The following is a 20389-nucleotide window of genomic DNA, read 5'->3' as shown; positions in this document are numbered from 1 at the left end:
TAAACATGCACTGGCTGTAGGGCCCAAGGGGTGAAATTCCTGGGAAGCCTGGCACACAAGCTCAAGTGTGTGTATATTAAAACAGGACATGTTTCACCTGAACTTACATCAGGGGGACATGGCACTCAGCAGAAAGGTATTTCCAGATGATTGACTTGAATAAGCCATGATTGCTGTTGCAATACACAGTTTTAAAGGATAAAGAAACAGGAAGAAAGAATAAAAATAAAATTGGTTTCGTGTTTTACACGGGCAATAAAATAACCATTCCCAGACTCTTGCAGATGTGATGCCAATTTATTTTGACCTAAGCTTCCCACAGGCAGTAGTTTGCTGGGCTTCAACAACATATTGCAGCAGGGAGGAATCATAAACACTTTTGGGGCCTGATGCTGAATAGCCACTAGCTTCTGCCAGCAGCCCCACACGTGGAAGAACTGCAGAAACAGTATGGTCCTGGCCCCTCTGGTGGCCCTGTCAATGCTACTGCCTGAATGCAACAGATCACTCCTGCCATTATCTTTCTTATGGTCAGCCCAGTCTATTTTTGAATCATTCATGGGAAAGAGATTTCCACTACATTTGGTTTCCAGCACACTATCCCAAACCCTGCCAGACCTCACTGTTACAAATCTTTCCTGCTATTTGGTGAGATATAAATCTTCCCTTTAATTGGATCCCATTATTCCCAGGCATGCTGCTTTTCCAGTGCACTAACTCCTTCTGTTTCCTCTGTGTTGAAAGTTTTAGACTCCTGTCCTCTGTCTCCCTGCAAAGCCACACTGACTTGTTTGACTCCATTCTTCTGAGCCAGATTTCCTTCTTTGCATTTTTGTGCCTTTCTGTGCACAACAAGTCGCTGGTCTGCACTCTTTAGATACCTAGGCTTTCCAAACCACACACTTCAATTCTCTGTGCATTTGAGAAGCCTGAGATGAACTTTGTTGAAGCTGGCAGTGGTGAATCAATATCCTTTGCAGACTGGCCATTAGTAATCCACACTGACCACAATATTGTGTGCATCTCTTTACAAAGGGCAAACAGGCTTATTTACCTGAGGACTCTTGTATGCAACAAAAACCAGCTCACAACTTTGTAAATTGTATAGGCTTTGAGCTCTTTTAAAATTTGATGACGAAGAACGAAAGAAAAAACCGTGCATCTATACCAGCTGTCAATCTGGCAAGTCTGTTAACTACTGTTAACTAACCAGGTGAAAACAGAATGGAAAATCAACCCTAGTTTGTATGGGCTTGGCTATTTCCATGACAAAAAGGTTTTCTAGCAGCAGGTATTGATAAAGCAATGCTGATGTTTTCCCCTGTTCTTCAGATAAGGCTATGCTGGGAATGTATGAGAAGGTATGCATAATATGCTGCTCGATTAGACTGTGGAGTACAGGATAGAAGGTGTTTCCAAGATGCAATCCCATGACTTGGGACACTCAGACAACCAAAGGTTACACTGGGGAGTGAGGAGGGGTTCAGAAGAATCAGCCCTCTCTGGTGACAGGGGAAAAGCCTGAATTACATTTACTCTGGGGTCTCTGCTAGGTACAAGAAAGGGTCACAGCACAGCCCATGAGGTTTGGGTTTGCTGTTTTCTGTCCTTTAAGTGAGAGGCCTCCAGTTGCTGTGATATGGAAGTCTGGCAAATCTGATCCTTTCCAGGACCCTCTGCTGCAAACATGCAGGTCCTAAATCTGCCCAGACCTGAGGAATAAAATAGGGTCATATGGTATCTCTCCCGATGTATTTAAATACTCTTCCCTTTATCTACACAGACACCCTGTACAAATGTGTCACTTTGATGAGTTTGGGAGGAAACACTGAAAACAAGTGTATTTGAGGTTAAACTGTTCTGTAAGCAAAACCAAAAAGAGGGGAAAATTATTGTTTTCACTTTCAGAGTGAAAGTCAAGCATCAGAGTTTCCTGAGAAAGGAAAATTGTTTCCTGGCAGGCCTAATCATGGCATAATGCCTGTTAATCTCTGCTCCACAGCTGCAAGGGTGGGCAGAGACCTCTCTCAGCCCAGCTCACCTACTGTCCTGCTGCTCTGAGGACCACGATGGTCACAGATTTCAGCCCCATCATCTGCACATCCCCTCCACTTCAGTTCTCTTGGGTGACAGGTCACATATCCTTGGTGCAGTTTTCCTAAGGACAGGGTAAGTGCCTGTTCTGAAAGCAAGCTGCCCTGTCGTTTGGGTGAGGGTGTCATTCCTTGTGGCCGTGGAAATGGTGCAGCAACTGAGATACTGGACCTGGAAATGTTGTGATGTCTGGCAGACCATAGCACAAAGAAAAACAGTGCTTCTGACCTTGCCTGTTGAGGGAAGGAATGTGTTTGAACCCCAGGAAGTTTCTGCAGTCTCTCAGTGAGATGGAGAATGGCAGACTCAGGAATTTTCTCCACACTGCTCTGCTGCTCACTAGAGTGGGGCAGGACCCACTCCAGGTATCCTCACCTGACACAGGAGGTGGGGCTTTACTGAAAAAAGCAGTGACTCCAAGCAGTTACTCGAGATGTCCAAGATGAAAACACTGGTGCAGGGAGAGCACAGGGCCGAGGGCTGGAGCCATGCCCAGTAGGTTGCCCAGAAGGGAAGTGGTGAAGTGAGCAGAGATCTGCCCTCAGCCCTGGAAAAGCTGTCCCTCTCCTGAGCCAGTGTGCCAACAGGAAAAAGGAAGATCTAGCAGGAGTACTTACAGAAAAGAGACATGGGAATGGAGATGTCACAGAATTAAACTACAGCTGTTGGTAGGCACAAAGAAGAGGGAGCCTTCCCAAAATAAACCTGATTGCTGCACCTTTGGGGCTTAGGAACCCATCACACCGCAGGGAGCTACTAAAGCAAAACTCAGTCTTGGATTGCTTCCCTTTGCTGTGTGAGTAAAGTTCAAGTGTCTCCATGCTCCCAAGCTCCTACAGAGAGGCTGGGAAGAGGAATGTCATGACTGCTGTTGGGCTGCAGAAAGCCACAAGCACTTTCAGCAGATGCCTTAGCTCACATCTGCAGCAAGGTTTGGTGCAGCTCTGGGAATTAGACAGCTTGGACCAAATCTGAAGATGTAAACTAACACAGCAACACAAAAATTTCTGATCCTTTTGTACCATGAGTGCAAAGAATGTTTAGTGTTTTATAAATGGCTTAGCTTTCATCAGTGCAGCTTTACACATTTTTGATATGAACTCCTCATGTTAACAGTCTGTGGTATAAGCTTCGTGATTTCAAGTTCCTTTCATCAGTCCTAACACTGGAAAGAAAAATGATTCTGAAATCTATCTTGCATCAAGAAGCTGCATCTTAAAAAAAATCCCAAACTGAAGATCAGCAGACTCCCAAAATTACATGAACTGCAAGAACAGCATTTTGCTGCCTTTTTCTCCCTCTTCAGGGTCTTAAATGGTTTCAGTTACTGCTTTCGATGTGGTACATTCCTGACAGCAGAATGGCTAAGGTACTAGTCCCTAAGGAGTGGCAGACCCACACTAACCACTCTGAGAAAGCAATCCCAGCTATCTCACTTCTGTGGGTTTTTCAAAACTAGGGTCTTCCTGCCAGAGACGTGATGGAAATCAGCTGTCTAGGTCAGCCCTCTGCCCTTTTTCCCCTAATGCTGGTAATCCTCATGTGTCCCATCAGAGCAAAGAGCTTACCAGTTATGCCAGCAGGAAAGCACAGAGCAGCCCTGCCTGCCAATGATGAAGCAAAGGGGGAAATGACAGGACTTCTCGTTCCTGTTGCACAGGATCATTAAATCTGGTTTTAAAGCAAAAGACTGTGCTGAGTCTCTGGATCCTGTTTATGATGCCTGTGAAAAGCCCTCAGGAAGAAACAGAATGGAGAAAATCAACTGATGGGAACTCAAGTTCTTGCTCTTGGCTCTATTTTGGTCTAATATCTTCTTACCTTTGGGACATTAAACACCTTTTTGGAGGCTTGGGGCAAGACCAAATGCACTACTTATAAAATAGCTTGGGAATTGAGATATCTTAAAAATAAGAATGGAAACAGCAATCTATAGATGATAAAAAAAGGTAACCAGGGCAAAAAGTGTGAAATAGAGGTAAAGGGGCAAAATCAAGAGCAGGGAACTTTTAGGTTGTATACTTCAGAGAAGCTTCCTGACCATCAGACCTTCCATATGTGTCACACATCTCCCAAAGGAAATGGCAGGTCTGCCACTTTCTACTCCAAAACACCGCTGTGGTAGACAACAGAAAATACTCAAGGGGTGCAGTCCTCTGTATGTGGAGAGGAGAAGAGGAGAGGGGGTAGGGGAGAGTGTCCTCAACATGACAAAATATCTGCTTCAGCTCTAAGTCAGTCTTTGCTCCATATGTGGCTTACTGTGCATAGAGGACATAAATATTAAGAGCTCAGCTCCCCATCCCCTCTAAGACATCCCAGGATACTACATAGTGAAAAAGAATAAAAGGAGTATTAGCAGTTACTGAATCGGGCTCTGTCGAACCTGAAAGCCCTTATAAAGCTGTATATCTGTCATGCCACATGTAGTCTGTGCTGAGTTGGTGTGACCACTGCTCGGTCTTTTCTCCACCCCAAAATCTATTCAGATAGTTTGATTGAGGACTTTTTTTTGTCATGAACATGCCTGAACACACCAGATCTTTAACCCTTGCCTGTGGGGACAGTCAGCACAGATAACAAGGATGGCAACGTGAGCACCTGCGTGTTATCAGAACTGCCCAACTGAGCTATGCGTTGGAAATCTTCAAAGGCAAACTTAAGTGGTGCTTCAAGAACTCTGTTCTCTGGCTCTGGTGCGTGTCCCCTGCTGCTGGACTTCATCCATGCAGAAAAATGCTTATCTAATATAAAGTGTTTAGTAAGATCTCTCTTTAGCTAAGAGAAATACCAAATGTCCTCTCTTTCGTCATTTGAGGTTTTGCCAATGTTGTAATCACCTTTCTGTTTCCTGTGCCCCTCCTAAAAATAAATATTTTTATTCCTTTGCCACTTAAAAAAACTGTTCATAAAGCTTGCAAATCCAGTCTGACATGACCGAAACAAGCACCCTCATTCCCATTTTGAATGAATGGAAAAAGAACCAAGGGGAGGTGAACTGCCTTGCCCAAGGGGGTGTTATACAGGAGAAGGCTTGGACGTAAATACCAAGGAAGCCAGACTGCTGTCCACCAGCTGTGTGCCCCCCCCCACCGTCCGAGACATGAGATCCAACTCTCCTGAAGCACGGGACATGTGGCATGGAGAAAAAAAGGACAGGAAACCCTCCGGGGGTGTGCTACTCATCTACCTTGCTGAAGCGACAGTTCTTGGGTCCTCTTTCATGAACCAAAATGCTCTATTGATAACGAAAGTGACACCTCCCAATCCACGTGGAACGAGGGGTTCACACAGCTCAGGGTCCAAATCACTGCTGCTGCTGCACGGGTTGGGTAGAAATCAACCCCAAGCAGCCTCCCAAGCCTGCACGGTTTGTTCCTTCTCCTTATGTCCCCATTTTTAAAGGCTTCTTAAAACCCCCTTTCAAAATGATACCTTTTAAAATCTAACTCTCTTTCCCACCTCAGAGATTAAAACAGTAAATGGCAGTCCTTCCTCGTTCCCCTTTCACAGATGTAATTTCTCCCCATAACATCCCCCTACTTTCCAAATCTGAACGAAAACCCATGAAATAGTCTGAGGTGCATGGCAGGGGCTGGGGGAGTGGGAGGGGAGAGACCTTTATCTGAACTCCAGCGAAGAGAGATTTTGAAGCTGCCTTTAGTGAGAAATTGCTTTGCAAGGTGGAGCTAAAGCAGATCGAGGAGCGAGTCACAAGCTAGTGGAAATAAAAGTTTTCTTTACCTCCATGTCCTGCAAGAAAGAGGTGTCCTCGGGGCAATCTTTCTTCCCCACCCCTTTCCCTCTTATCTGTGGGAAAACTTCAGCCGAGCCAGAGCAAAATCGTGCCGCCGTGGAGGGAGTGTTATATCCAAGCTCCTGCTCAACTTGAAAACGGACAGAGCCCAGCGAGTGGCCCTGCACTACGAACAAGGAAGAAGGGCGGGTGGGTGAGAGGAAGGGAGGGAGGGGAGAGGAGGGGGAGGCAAGGCAATCAGGGTTTAAATTTAGACACAAATCTAAACAGATACTGTCCTTCCCGGAGTGCTGGGCTCAGGAGACAACAAGCAACAAACTCTGCCGCTGCGCCCAAACTTGGGGACACCACATGTGCATTTCCTCCCTTCCTTTCTTTCTCCCCTCTGTATTTTCTATCACCTTATCTTTATTCCCCTCCCACCCACCCACCCCTGTTTTGTCTTTATTTCTCTCCACTCCTTCTGGTTGCTGCCCCAGTGTCTCTGCCTGGATCTCCCCTTTCCAAGTCTGCAGGGTCTCCTGCTCGTTGTTTGTGAGGACGATCTCTTTCCCTCTAACTGCAGCTTCCCTTCTCTCTTCCTTCACACTTTTCAGTAATTTCGGTCAGCAGTGAACTGTCTTTAGAGTGGTTAGAGAGGCAGAATAGGAGGAGAGAGAGGGTGATTATTGGGGTTGAACAGAATTTAAGGCTTTGATGTCCTGGTGCATGGCTAGGACCCCCAGGAAGGACAATATCTGCTGGGTGATTCCCCAGAGAGACAACAGGGTGTTGCTCAAATGTGGGTACAGGCAGAGGGTCCCCATGCAGGGTTGTCACTGTCCAGCTGCAGAGCAGGACTAGCTCTTTCCACCCTGAGTTTGTGCCTCACAACACCAGATCAGAAGGTGCAGGTTGTTCTTCCCTCCCTCCACAGGGATGGACATACTTGTGCACTGGAAGTGAGAAGCTTCCATGGTGATAGAAAAATTCAGATGGGGGAAAATGAAGCCTCTGGAATGTTTTGCTACAGTTTCCCTTTCCATTCTGATCACAGTATTGCAAACCGGACATCTCTTTTAGCAACTGTTTGCATATGCTTCCTTCTCAAGAATTTCAGTCCCCACCTCTCAGAGCAGGGTGGTGCAGAGGAATTTGGAAACACTCCCTTTGTCTTCTGCTGGCTTCCTTGTCTTGTGTGCAGCTGCAGAGTGACACAATGTCATATCATCATTTTGGCAGGATACCTTGGGGGCAGAAGAGGGTTAAAGCATATTTTTCTAAAAGGGATGCATACTTTTGCTTTGCAGTGTTTCACAAGTCCCTGCTGGCTATGGCTGAAAACACTCCAGAATGGATTTAAATGTGAGCATCATGATATCCCAGTTTACTGTTACCAACACTTGTCCTTACAGTGTAGTTAACTGTTGCTGTGCTGCAAGCTGTGGGACTCCTGTGGAATTAGCAGCTTTAAATCGTGGTCTCATTATTCCCAAATTCAATATACAACAGTTACTCTGTCCCCAGCCAAAAGAGCGATAGGCTGAGTTGCTGCAATCTGAAGATTGGGCAACAGGACTAATTAATCTTCAGTTGTTGAAACACTAGATTAGTTGAAACCTCTCTGCTGTAAGTAACCAAAAGATACTGCAACTGTAGATATAAGAAGAGAGATTAAAGATCTAAAAGAAACATAAAAATGAAACTGCTTGATTGGAAATCCTATTCATTTCTTCAAGTCCTCATAGGTCAGGAGAGGGAATAGGAACTGAATTGAGAAGCAGGGGGGGCAGGATTCTTCTCCTGCCCGTGCTTTGCTTGCTCTCAGGACAGAAGGAGGATTTCAAGTTCAGGGATTTCACTGGACATGGGTCACAAGTGTTGTTTTCAAGATTTCTGTCATGTAACAGACTGTCAAAATCACCCCTCCAATGGCTGCTTCATGCTGCTCACCTTCTGTTTCAGTATTTTCTTTTTGCTTTCAGGGGTTGTACTCTGCAGAGGAAACTGTTTGCTTAGTTCTACAGAAAAGGAAACCACCAGACAGAACCAGTATCACTTTACCCATACCAATAAAGCAAAGGTAGTTGCAGCTGCCCCACCACAATTCTTCACTCTATTTCTGCTCCCAAGGATCTTGCCACAGAGCAAATCTTCTCTGCCAGCAGGATTCCCAAATGCCACTGCTCTGAGCACGGTACACAGTATTCAGTTTTTTAGTGCTAAATCTTTCTTCCTTCAGGAGCAAGGAGAGAATGCACAGAAATAAGGTGCATATTTTTCTCCAGACAGGAAGACATGAAGTGTGGCTTGATTCTCCTCTTTCTTTTTTCTGGACTGAAAAACACTAGAAACTCTGAGCAAACAACCCACATGTTTCGACTGCCAGGACTTTGTAACAAACGTTATTAAGGGAGGTTATACTGAGAAACTGGGTGTTTTACATGATGCACATATGCAAGTATGAATGTGAGGTATCTCTGAGTATGACTCTCTACATCCCTGGCTATATCTCTGCTTAGAGACTTTCTGGGATACAGCAGTGTCTAGGAGACTAACTTGTTCTTATATGCAAAAAAAAAAGTTGCTACATTTGTTCTGCTTTGGAGGAAAAAACCCCATCGTCGTCACCACAAGCGCTGTTAAAAGGGGCTGTAGGGGGAAATTTCACTGGACTGAGAAAATGTTGCAACTGTGGCTGCCTGGATTTTGCAGCTTCCCAGCTCATTATTTTCAAGACCTGTGAGGCCAAACCAGCAAGTTTGCTTCGGGCCAAATGAACTGGTACTCCTGCTACGGGCACCACGTGGGGGAGAGGTGCAAGGAACTCCTCTATCCTGGCATTCCTACAAAACAGGCAGCATAAGTAGTTCTGCCATGCTCAGAAACACCACTTCTAATATTTGCTGGCCTCCTTCATTTTAGCTATAGGGGATGGACAGTGGAACCTCCACAGGGTGCTAGAGTGAGCTACAGAGAGGAGATGTAGGCACGTGGCAATTCTTTATTCAGAGACTAGCTAGTAAAAAAAGTGTCTGAGGGCATCTGAAGCTTTGACTCTGGCATTTGTGCCCACACAGCAACCTCATTAGGGTGTGTCTGCGTAGCTGCCAAATCTGGGAAGGTATGTTTGTCAGGGTGGTGGATGAGCAAAGGGTGGAGGGAGCTGTGGGTTCCTGAAAGACAGATTGAAATTCTGAACTTTGTCAAGGCATCTGTCGAGGGTTTGGTAGAGCTCACCTGTCAATGCCAGTATCTGAAATCATTCTGTCCACCTCTCTGTCTGGCTTTGGCTGCTGCTATCCACATGATTTCCCAGAATTCATACTATTACCCAGCAGCTGTTACTATGTTGGGCTTTCGACTGCCTGAAAACGGGTCTCAACCCTTCCTGTTCCCACTCGAGCAACTCAATTCTCAACTGAAAAAAAAAGGGGGATAAGGTAACCACAGGAAAAAAAAAAGGCATTTGCATTTCAAAGATCAATCAACTCTAAAAGCCAACATCCTGTTTTGGGTTGGCTTTGCACACCAGTCCCTCTGACAATGGCAACCTGACAGGAAGCGAACGTGAGCAGCGTTTTTGTAGGGGAAACTCCCTTTGTTGAACCCACCATTCGGCTCTGAAGCCTCTGCCCTCACCCCTCAGCATTTTAAACTAACGCTGCAGACGCCGAGCCTCACCCTCCTCTTCGGGGAGTTATCAGCAGGAAATGAAGTCAGCTGGAACTCTCTGTACCATCGGCATTTCTCTGCTCGGGCCGTGCAGCTGCAGCGAGGCACGTCTGGGAGCACACGGGCACACACCGTGCTCACGTGCCAGCACCCACACGGACACACGGACACACGGACACTGTGCACCCCTGGCGAGAGGGAAAGCCCCGTTACCAAAGATGCTCGGGTTAAATGAAAGGTTATAAGTGACTCTTGCTGAGCTGTGTTGGACAGGGAGTGTGAGATCGTGTGTTTTTCATACACAGAAAACTAGGTGACGGAGACTAACTGAAATATTGAGTCATTTCATGTGTCCCTGACTGCCAGCTGGCACCTGAGTGCTAAAATCATCGTTCACATGAACCAGGCTTCTTAATTCCCAGGCTCTGAGCAAAAACCTGTCCCTAAGCAGAGTAAAGTTAGGAAAATGCTGTATGGTACAGGGAGCATTTCACCTGTGATGCTTGTAGTAATGAGGTCACACTGAGGTGGCTCACCCTCATTCATACCAGGCCACTTAGGGCTGGTGGGTGGTATACAAGCAGCTGGTGTCATCTCGTTCTTTGGAAAGCTCTTCTTTCACTGCTGATCTGCCTAACTTCAGAGAACAAAGGGAGCTGGGGTATTAAGAGGCATGGCTGCAACCCATTGTATTAATATAGTGATGGGACAAATATTACCAGCATCAGCCATTGACACCTTGCTTCCAGACTGAACAATCCCTCTATCAGTTACTAGTTTTAATACACAACAAAGCTTAATATGAACAAACAAAACCACTCAGAACATGAGTGCTGATACAATCCCAGGTGTCTGCGTCGGATACAACCATGTTTTTGATTACACTGTTCTCAGGCCAGTCCCACTGTCTGTCTCTCAACATCCTAGAAAGCAGTGTCACAAGCAGTGGCCCACATCAACAGCTTCCTCAGCTCAAGTGCTGACTGAATAGCACAATTTTCTGACTGAAAATGGGAAAACATTTCTGGTCCCCAGCTGGTTAATGGAGAAGAGAAGCTTGCCTTGCCACTGCCTGCGTGGTGGCTGCTAAAAAAGGTAAAAGGACTTTCAGCTGAATACCAGGCCAGCTCTGTGTTCATTGTAACTATCTTCTAAAAACAACACTGATGAAAAGGTCAGCTAAAAAAGCTAAATTCCCAACCAAGGTAATTCAGGAACTCTGAGGATAAGAACAAAGCACATTAACACCTTTTTGTGTTAGCAAAGGTCTGTGTTGTGTGCCATTTCCTAACAGCAGCAGTGCCACACTGTTTGGCGGGGAAGGGGGGGGGGACGACTGATATCTCCTCAGGAGGGTATCTAACCAACATTTTTAGAAACAATTTGCATGGTGGGTCTCATGTGGCACCGAGTGCTGGCACTTCAAAGCACTGAGTGCTTCAGCTTTTGCCAGAGCTGACTCACAGGTCAGTCGCTTCTGTCACACACAGAGGCAAGTGGCTTTAATCACTTTAATCACTCTGGCTGTCATTTGGAGGCAGAGAGCTGGCCAAGCTCTACACGCTGCGAGGCTGCACAGCCCGCAAGTGTTATCTGGACACAGACAGGTTTCTGTTCACGGACAGACTGCATGACCGAGACAGGAAGCCCGGACCAGTGCACAGCCAGACTGCGCATCTGAGGAGAAACCTTGCCCAGCCCATCCCACAGCCAAACCCTGCCCAGCCCAGCCCACAGCCAAACCTTGCCCAGCCCAGCCCACAGCCAGGCCGTCTAAAGAAAGAGCTGGCTCGGGGCAATCCAGCTGTGAAGAGGGCAGACAAAGCATGATGGTACACTAGCCCACTCTCTGGCTAAAATACATCTTCTCCAGAGACACAGCCTGAAGCCTATCACATGTAAAACACAGTGAAATAAAGACTGATCCATGAGCTGGCCAACTCCTGCAGGAAGGAGTAAACTGGCTCCATCTTTGGTGAGATATTAACTGTCTATTTACTGTTTTTTTAATGCAATAAAGCACATGAGTTGAAAATGAGAAGTACTGGCTGGCAATACTTTCTTGGCCTTGTTATGCAAGGGTGCTGAGAGCCCCTAGACATATTGCACCACAGCAGAGAGAATCCTTCTCCTTTCTCTGAAATCCAGTTGAGCAAGTGAGAGAGCCTGAAGATTGACTTGAGATAATTCATCCTTTCAGAGTAAGCTGAAAGACTTAAAGACCTTATCCCTCACCCTACAGGTTCACTCCACACAGCCCATCCAAGAAATAGGGCCCCAAAACAAGCCCTCTTTTTTCACTGCAATGTTCAAGACAGTCTAAACATCGCTGTGCACTGTCCACTGCAGAGACCACTCAGATTAATAAATTCTATTCTCTGCAGAGGAAAGCCAATGCTATTTGCTTCCATAAATCCTGCCAAGCACTGAATTCCCACCAGACTCATCAGCCCAAATCCACTGGGGTCAGGTAGCAGCAGCCCTTTGCACTTGGGGACAGGGAAGGCTGCAGCTGTGCCACAAGGCTGTAAAAGGGCAGGGGGAGGCAAGGAAAACTTGGCAGACCTTGTTTGGATGTTTTTTTTCTCTTGGCACCTGAGATACCGCCATGTGTTCCCAGTGGTGGCAGGGGGACTGAGGAACGATCTCCCACTCTCTCTACCAGGTTCACTTTGACTCTCCTGCCACAGGGGCTGTCTGGCTCCAGTAACATGCACCCTTCCTATCATGGCCACATTCAGCAAATACATATATCTAAAGCCAGAACACGAATTTTTTGTTTTCTGAGCAAAATAATAACAATAATAAAGAATTGCTAGCCCTGCTTGCCACATCCTATCTTCTTTCCTTTCTATCCTTTTTTTTCCTCCCCCTGTGGCACTTATTGTTTGTTACTTCCACATGCTCTCTGTGGTATCCCTTCTTTCCTGTGCTAATCCCACCAACCACCTCCTGCCTGTTCCCTGTCATGCCCTGCAGTTCCCCAGTAACACCATTCACACACTTATACCCTACCACCACCCCCACTCATCCCTTTGACTGCATCAAATAGATCAAGTAGAGCTCCCAGGCTCTCCAAGGGCAGGACTGAAAATGGAGAGAAACATGCAGTTTGTGTGCATGCACACACATGTTGGTAGGGACAGAAAAGAGCAATTTATAATGTCTCTCTGTTTTAGCCATAAAAAACTCTTAACAAAATGAGTTTGTTACATCTTGTTTTCCTCATCCCCTTTTCTTTCCTAAGATATTTTTTCTAAACCATTTTTGACCCTTTCTTCCATACTCTTCTCACTCATGCAGAGCAGCTCCTGTCTTTTTCCCTCCAACATGTTCCACTCCTGCCCCTCGCCTGAACAAGTTGTATAATCCTGCATACACAAAGACAACCTTTAGCACAGTCTCTTCTCTCATAACTCACTCCTTTTCTCCCTCTGGTTTTCTCCTCAGCACTCTGCCCTGAAACATCCCTTGTCCTGTACTACACACAAGGCCGCCTGTATGGCTTTATTTGCTGGAGCGGTTGTCACTCCCAAGCTCAACCACCTACCTGAGCTGAATGTCTGCACATCAGGGGTTCAGAGTACCCCTTTTTCTTTTTCTTTTTATTTTTTTTTCCAGGAGAAGGCAGCAGCAGAAGGCTCTGTGTGTCCGGGATCCAGAGGAGAGGTAGGAATCTCTGTCCGTGCTCTGCAGGCAAGAGGAATGATGGAGGAAAAATTATATTGTTCTGCCTGTATAGGACAGCAGATAAATGGTAGGAGAGGGATGTGTGGTGTGTTTTCCTTCCTGAATTCAGCCCAACTGAATGATCCATCCAGCCTTCTACAAGCTGTGGGTGCTGTAAGGGCAGATTGTAGTTGCACAGTAAGTTAATTTGGGTTTCTCAGTGGTATATTGCAGGACATACTTGGTAGGATTGAAGTGGAAAAATGAAAATTCACCATCTTTCAGGCCAAGTTGAATCAAGTTTCAGTGTTACCCCAGTTAAAAACATCTCGTTATACAAATCTTTGTAAGGATACTGAGCAAAAAGTGGTGGCTACAATAAGGTATAGCTCAGTGTTTATTTGGGTAAGTAATGCAATTAAGTGGCCTTCAGTAGAATGGTGTTCAACTAGGAAAACCAAGTCTTGCAGAAGAGAGGGCTCTGACATACAGAGCCTGCAGTGTGCAAGAGATAAGACCTGAGCAAATCATCCTATAGTCTTTGCTGTCTAAACCAGTTTGAGATAGTCCCCGCTTGCTGTAATTAAATGACAAAGTTTCTCTTATGGAAAGCTGGGCCACAAACACCTGCGGTGACACAGAACCAGCCCTTGAGACTGATTTGGCAGTGGGCAGGGACAGCGGGGCTGATGGTGCCACAACCACCCTTTGACCACAGAATTGTTCAGGTTGGAAAAGACCTTTAAGAACAAGCCCGACCACTACCCCAGCACCGCCGCGTGCACCGTTAAACCACGTCCTCAAGTGCCATATCCACGTGGGTTTTTATGAACACTTCCAGGATCTGACGGACTTCCACAGGCAGACAAGGCAGGGGCGACGCCAGGGGACGGCTGCTGCGGGGCACCATGCCATGGGCTATCCCGGGTCACCCGGACCCCGCAGGACGGACCGGCTCCGAGCGGTGGGTGCCGGAGGGTGGGTGGGCAGCGCTTTTGTGCGGGGCTGGCTTCTGGATCCAGCCGCCGGAAGCGCCGGGAGCCGCCGAGAAGGGCCGGGAACCGCCGCCGGGAGCCGCCGGAGCCGCGTCCCGCCAGCGCCCCCCGCAGCCCGACGGGATCCCTGTCCCGATGGACCGGGGGAGCCTCTCCTGCCGCCCCACCGACATGTGGTTGATTGCCAGGGAATTCTGCGGGCCCAGGGCAGCGCTGCGAGGTTCGACGGGACCAACACTTCGGTCACAACAACCCCACGGAGCGCTGCGGGCTGGGGACAGAGCGGCTGGAAAGCAGCCCGGTGGAACAGACCTGGGGGTGCTGGTCCACAGCAGCTGGACACGAGCCAGCGTGTGCCCAGGGGGCCAAGAAGGCCAATGGCATCCTGGCCTGTATCAGGAACACTGTGACCAGCTGGATCAGCTCCCCCTGTACTCGGCACTGGTGAGGCCGCACCTCGAGCGCTGTGTCCAGTTCTGGGCCCCTCACTCCAGGAAAGACACTGAGGTGCTGGAGTGTGTCCAGAGAAGGGCAGTGGAGCTGGGGAAGTGTCTGGAGCACAAGTTCTATAAGAAGTAGCTGAGGGAGCTGGGGAGAATCAGCCTGAAGCAAAGGAGGCTCGGGGATGACCTTATCACTCTCTCCAACTCCCTGAAAGGAGGCTGTGGCCGGGGGGTGTCGGGCTCGTCTCCCAGCAATAAGACGAGAGGACACAGCCTTAAGCTGTGCCAGGGGCGGTTTAGGTTGGACATTAGGAGTAATTTCCTCATGGAAAGGGTGATCAGACATTGGAAGGGGCTGCCCAGGGAGGCGGTGGAGTCACGCTCCCTCGAGGTGTTTACGGACGGACTGGCCGTGGCGCTCAGTGCCATGGTCTGGCTGAGACGGTGGTGTTGGGTCACAGGTCGGACTCGGTGATCTCAGAGGTCTTTTCCCACCTATTCATCCTGTGACCTTGCGATTCTAAACATATTCTCACTGACTGCCGGGTGACTCCCGGTGACTCCGCCCCGCCTCCCTCCCTCACGGGCCGCCGGACGCCGTGTAAGCGCCCTCAGGGTTGTTTACAACATCTGCGCTCATGGACCCGCCCCCTGGGCTTCTCATTGGCCGAAGAGCGCGGACCTCGCGAGTCCATTGGCTGATGGCGGGCGGGCCAACCCCTCACTCCCGGAATTGCCTCTCATTGGTGAAGGCGGGCGGGCAGCGCCGTTCCCATTGGCGGGGAGAGGAGAGGCCCCGCCCCCGCGGCGCGCGGCCGGGGCTGTGCGGGACGCGGCCGCGCGGCCCGTCGAGTCGGTGGCTTGGGACGCTGCGGGGAGCGATGTCCGAGTGCGCGGCTGAGAGGGGGAGGATGGCGGGGCTGCTGCTCCTCTGCGCGGCCTCGGCGCTGCTGCTGGAGGCCGTGGGGGCCATCCCGCCGCCCGAGGAAGGGGCGCGCATGGCTCGCTTCGTCCTTGCACAGCTGCGACTGGGGCGCGCTGGCCACGCTGTCGGCGCAGGAGGGGCTGCGCGGCCACCCCTTCGCCAACATCTTCTCCATCAGCGACGGGCCTCCCGGGCCCTTCGGCGGCAGCGGCGTCCCCTACCTGTACCTGACGGACATGGAGATCTCCGTGCAGGACCTGGAGGTGAGCGGGGCGAGGGGTGTGAACAGCGTGGGCAGTGGCCACCCACGGGGCACCCAGAGGAGCGCCCGGGCTACTGAGGCAGTGTCGACTTTTGCTTGGTTGCCTGCGCTTTTTCATCTCACTGGCAAGCGCTGGTTGGAGTTTCTTTTATTTTTTAAGTTCACATTAGCCTTGCGAAGGCAGCGCGGCAGCACTTGGGTTGACAGAATCCCAGAATCTTAGAGTTGGAAGGGACCTCTGGAGATCATCCTGATGCCTAGGCAGGGTCACCTGGAGCAGGTGACACAGGAACACATCCAGGCTGGTTTGGAATGTCTCCAGAGAGGGAGACTCCACACCTTCCTAGGCAGCTGTTCTAGTGCTCTGCCACTCTCAGCGTAAAGTTGTTCCTTGTGTTCAGGTGAAACTTCTTGTGGTTTGGTTTGTGGCTGTTCCATGGATGCCGTCTCATTTATTATTATCCCTTGAGCAATTATTGTCCCTTGAACAGCTGAGCATGAGCAGTGCTGTCCGTGTTGACACTCAAAAGGCCTCCTGAGAAGTTCCAGCTCATCATGGCCTTGAGAAATGGCAGAAGCAACACCAAACAGAGGAAGTGGCTGGAACTTCCAGAACCAGCGAGCAGAGAAATAAGGCGCCACAGAACATCACCAAAAAAAAAACCAAACATCAAAAGGACTGGAAATTGGCAGAGGGCTCCTACACAGGCTGCTGAAGGAATAGTGATTAAATCTCTGGAGCTTACCGTAAAGGGAAGCACACAAGGAAAGGCAACACTGGCATGCTGTGGCTCTGAGTGTGTGTAATTGGCCTTGTCCCAGATCTCTTGCCTGCCTGTGGCCAAGGGAGTTGACTAAAAACTTAGGGACATAGCAATCGTGTGCCTCCTTTACGAGAAAACTTTTTTGTTCCAGTAGCTGCTGCAGTGTTAGTAAAAGAAACACAAACCACAAAATAATCGAAAATTTCCTATTGACTTTGTTTTATCATAAACCGTTTTTGTTTGTTCCCTGCCAGATTTTACTTTGTTACATTAAAATGCTTTAATTATGTATCTGAGTGCTGTAGAAATTTATCCTGTATAGCATCTCCCCCTCCACCCCAGCTACAGCCTTTTGTTTTCAGACTAACATAAAAACGGCGGTGTGAACTGCTATTGGACGTTTCCCTTCAGAAGGCTCCTCAACAGATCCTTATTTTGCTGTTACAGGGCAGGAACACTTGACGTGTGATAGTCACGTGCAAGGGAGAAGGCGCTGAATAATCATGAGTCAGCTTTTTCTGTAGTTAAGCAACTTCCTATCTGTCAGGTGGTGGCTCCTGTTTCACGAGTTTGCTGGCACTCTGCGTAGTGTTTGAGTGCCTTTTGGGGGTTTCTTTTGGACATGAGCTCTTCTAGTGAAATTTCTCAAAGCAAGTGAACTTTCCTGGCTGGGAGATAATGAACCTTGGATGTGACACTCTGCATTAGGGAGTCCTGTTTTGCACCAATACTTTTCAAGCCACTCTTAGGTTTTAAGAGTGTGTCTAAAATTCACTTTAAATTTCAAAAGAGCTGACTGGCTTAGAGCAGCTTGTTTTGAAGGGAGGAGTTGTTTGATTTTGGTTTAACTAATATTATTAACAGCTGTGAAATTCAGTTGGTTACCTTCTCAGTTACTCTTTGTCCTTCCACCAGAATTAATGAAATTCACTGTATGTCCTTTTTTTCTGTACTGTATGTAGTTATAAGAATATGTCATTATTTGAAGGTGAAATAGCTGGACTGTATATTGAGTTCAGAGTTCTGAGGAGTTCTGTTTTGTGACATTTGCATTTTATGCTAAAAAGCTTCAGCACACTTCAAAACTGGGCATTCTTTCAGATTCAGAGCTCATCTAAGTAGGCTTTCAGATACAGTCAGGAAAAGGTGATGACAGCTTTATTCTTTTTGGCAGTAATACCGAGCTGAAGAAACTACCAAGAGCTGAATAAAGTACCAAGAGCTGAAAATGTGGCAGGGATGACATTTTTCTTGCAAAAAGTATGTAAACCTCTTATCTTATTTCTTGCATTTCAGGTCAATTCAAATGCCTCCCTAACTGTGTCTTTGGCACAGACTCCTTACTGCAGGAGGCACAGATATGATCCCCAGAATCCCCTCTGTGCCCACATAATCTTCGTTGGGAGCATTGTGAAGGTAAGCAGCTGAAAGCTGACACTGGACAAGGTTGTGTGCATCAGGCAGTGTTGTTTAGTGGGAGGAGAAGAGAAAGATTAGAAATTCTGTGCAAAAACATGTGAAGAGATGTTATGTGCTGTGATATCCCAAGGCTGGTTCGTAGTTTGAGGAAAATGAAGTTTGCACTGATATTTGCAGGAGCTTTGTTGGCATGTTTTTAACAAGGAATTTGAGGGGACAACACTAGGAAGTCTCCCTCCTTCCCCTAGACGTGTTCTGAAACTAAGAAGTCTAAGACAACTCACTTGGAAAAGCCTTCATGCTTCATTCACACCTCTCATGCTCAGCTGAATTCTTTGGTCCATGCGTTGTGACAAACATAGTTCTGAAACTTTGTTGAAGTAAATATTGACCTGAGCAATGAGGTTACAATATTAAAGTTACAATATTAGAGCAATAAAGTTACAACAATAAAGTAACAGTATTAGAGACAAAGAAAGTGCAGTGTATATCTGGTGGCATTGCTGCCAGGGCAGTATTCTTCCATGTACCAGTACTTTGGTATCTTATGGAAGGAATTTAGAACTGCATGTGTTATTCATTGAAGATTTTAATCCTGTCATTGAGGACAATGATTGAGGATGAGAAACAGTCATCATTGGATGACTTAGATCTTAGATAATAGTCTAAATGTTAGTGTTTTCACACCTCTGTGTTTGCACATTGCACTCAGCAATCTTTCAGTTGCTTTCCTGAGTTTCTCATTGACAATAGAGTTGGGTTATTTTAGTTAATTCTTCTCATACCATACTCGGAGCTCCAACTTGTTAATTTAACTCTTTAAATGTTTGCATGTTGCACACTGTATGTTAAGTGCTGTCACACTTTTCAGCTTCCCTTCTCTGTAGGTTCTGCTGTACCATCCTATTTGTGTGTGTGTGTGTTTGCAAAGGACTGAACACAGTTGAGATCTGTGTCAGTTTGAATGAGCATGTGCAGAGGAGATAAAATTACACATAAAACATCACTTTGTAATAACTCAGCAAGAATCCATACTCCTCTGTTTTGTGTTTTGTTGCAAGACTTATTCTTATGTTGATGAAGTACTTTCTTGCTCATGCTATTTTTAAAAGCACCCTTTTGATTTAATGTTAAAATCAACTGCCTTGGAACTTTTGTCTGTCTCACATACACCACACTGAAGATGAGTGGACTCTGCCACAGTCCCCTGTGACAGGGCATGGCAGAACTGAAAAGAGCACACTGCAGTCAGCAGTGTGTTTTTTAAACTAAAATCTGTCTTTACGTGACTACCTTACTGTAATACTTTGCTATTTTTTTTTGTTTAGGTGAATGATTCAGAAGCAGTCTTGGCAAAAAAAGCATTATTCAGTCGCCACCCTGAGATGGAAAGTTGGCCTAAGGATCATGATTGGTTCTTTGCCAAATTCAACATCACCAATATCTGGGTCCTCGACTACTTTGGTGGATTGAAAATTGTGACACCAGAAGAATATTACAGTGTCAAACCTTAGTAAGTCCTGGAGTTTTTCATGCCTAACCCTCGCTGTATTTGAAACCTGTACAACTTCTCCTGATTGTTAACAGTATGTACTATATATACTACCTGTCTCTGGTTTTTATATGCATTTATGTCTTTTCTCTAAGTGGTCTACTGGATGCAGTGTCTGAAGTCATAAGGTATGTTTGAATAGGGGATCCAACTGTGTGACAGTATCAAATATAGTATCTATAGAACTGTACATGATTAACTGCACCTCAACTTAAGTAGTTTCTTGGGAGGAGGGACTCCTGTAGTGGGCACAGTCACTGTCCTCTGAATTAATTGCAAGACAGATGATGTTTTGGTGTAATAATTAAAAGCAGCGGGACTATTCAGCATTTATGAAGCTGTATTAATGGGATGCAGCAATATTGCTAATATATCTCAGAACAAAATTGCTGTTGAATCTATCGTTATGATATTAAAGTATAGAGAAATTGTGTTCTTTTGTCTACATAAAAGTCTTGAAAACTTTCAAATGTATTTTAGCTCAGTCAGCAATTATGCAATCGTTTCACTCTTATTCTTACTCCTTGTAGGTGGGAGAAGATCCGTGTGATGCTGATGTGGAAATGAATTTACTTCGACTGTTTCATGAAAGATTTATTTTTCCTGTGTATTGTAGAGCTGAATTAATAACACAGTAAATCAAAGACCTCACATTGTTAATGAGCATGTATTACCCTTATAAGGCAGATTTAACTTCTCACTAACTCGAATCATGTCGTGCTCAAAAACCTTTGTGCATGAGCCAAAACTAAATTTTATTCATTGGATGTGATTTTGGTAAGGTGGCTGACAGTCTGCATTCAGAAGTGTTGTGTTTACTGGAATCCAAAGGATTAGTCCAGTTCTAAAGCTTTC

At 46.8% G+C, this 20389-nt stretch overlaps 2 protein-coding genes across 2 annotated transcripts in view; one reads left to right on the top strand and one right to left on the bottom strand.

Annotated features, from left to right (window-relative positions):
- The window catches only part of RCSD1 (RCSD domain containing 1), a 32741-nt gene extending 26716 nt beyond the window's left edge, over positions 1–6025 (bottom strand). Inside the window, exon 1 of the mRNA XM_018077111.2 lies at positions 5839–6025. Coding sequence (XP_017932600.2) covers positions 5839–5844 — 6 coding nt within the window. The 5' untranslated portion in view covers positions 5845–6025. The remainder of the gene's footprint in view (positions 1–5838) is intronic.
- A 9456-nt stretch (positions 6026–15481) lies between these two features.
- Positions 15482–19496, top strand: CREG1 (cellular repressor of E1A stimulated genes 1). The gene is given in 4 exon segments (XM_018077123.2): positions 15482–15625; positions 15627–15800; positions 17860–17979; positions 19311–19496. Coding segments are annotated over 4 exon segments (612 nt in total). The 5' UTR covers positions 15482–15493.
- The last annotated feature ends 893 nt before the right edge of the window (positions 19497–20389 follow it).

The sequence above is a fragment of the Manacus vitellinus genome, unplaced genomic scaffold (assembly GCF_001715985.3).
Source record: "Manacus vitellinus isolate BGI_N305 unplaced genomic scaffold, ASM171598v3 scaffold_35_pilon, whole genome shotgun sequence".
In the NCBI taxonomy this organism is placed as follows: Eukaryota; Metazoa; Chordata; class Aves; order Passeriformes; family Pipridae; genus Manacus; species Manacus vitellinus.
The sequence above is the reverse complement of the archived record's forward strand: the minus strand, read 5'-3'. Positions and strand labels throughout refer to the sequence as shown.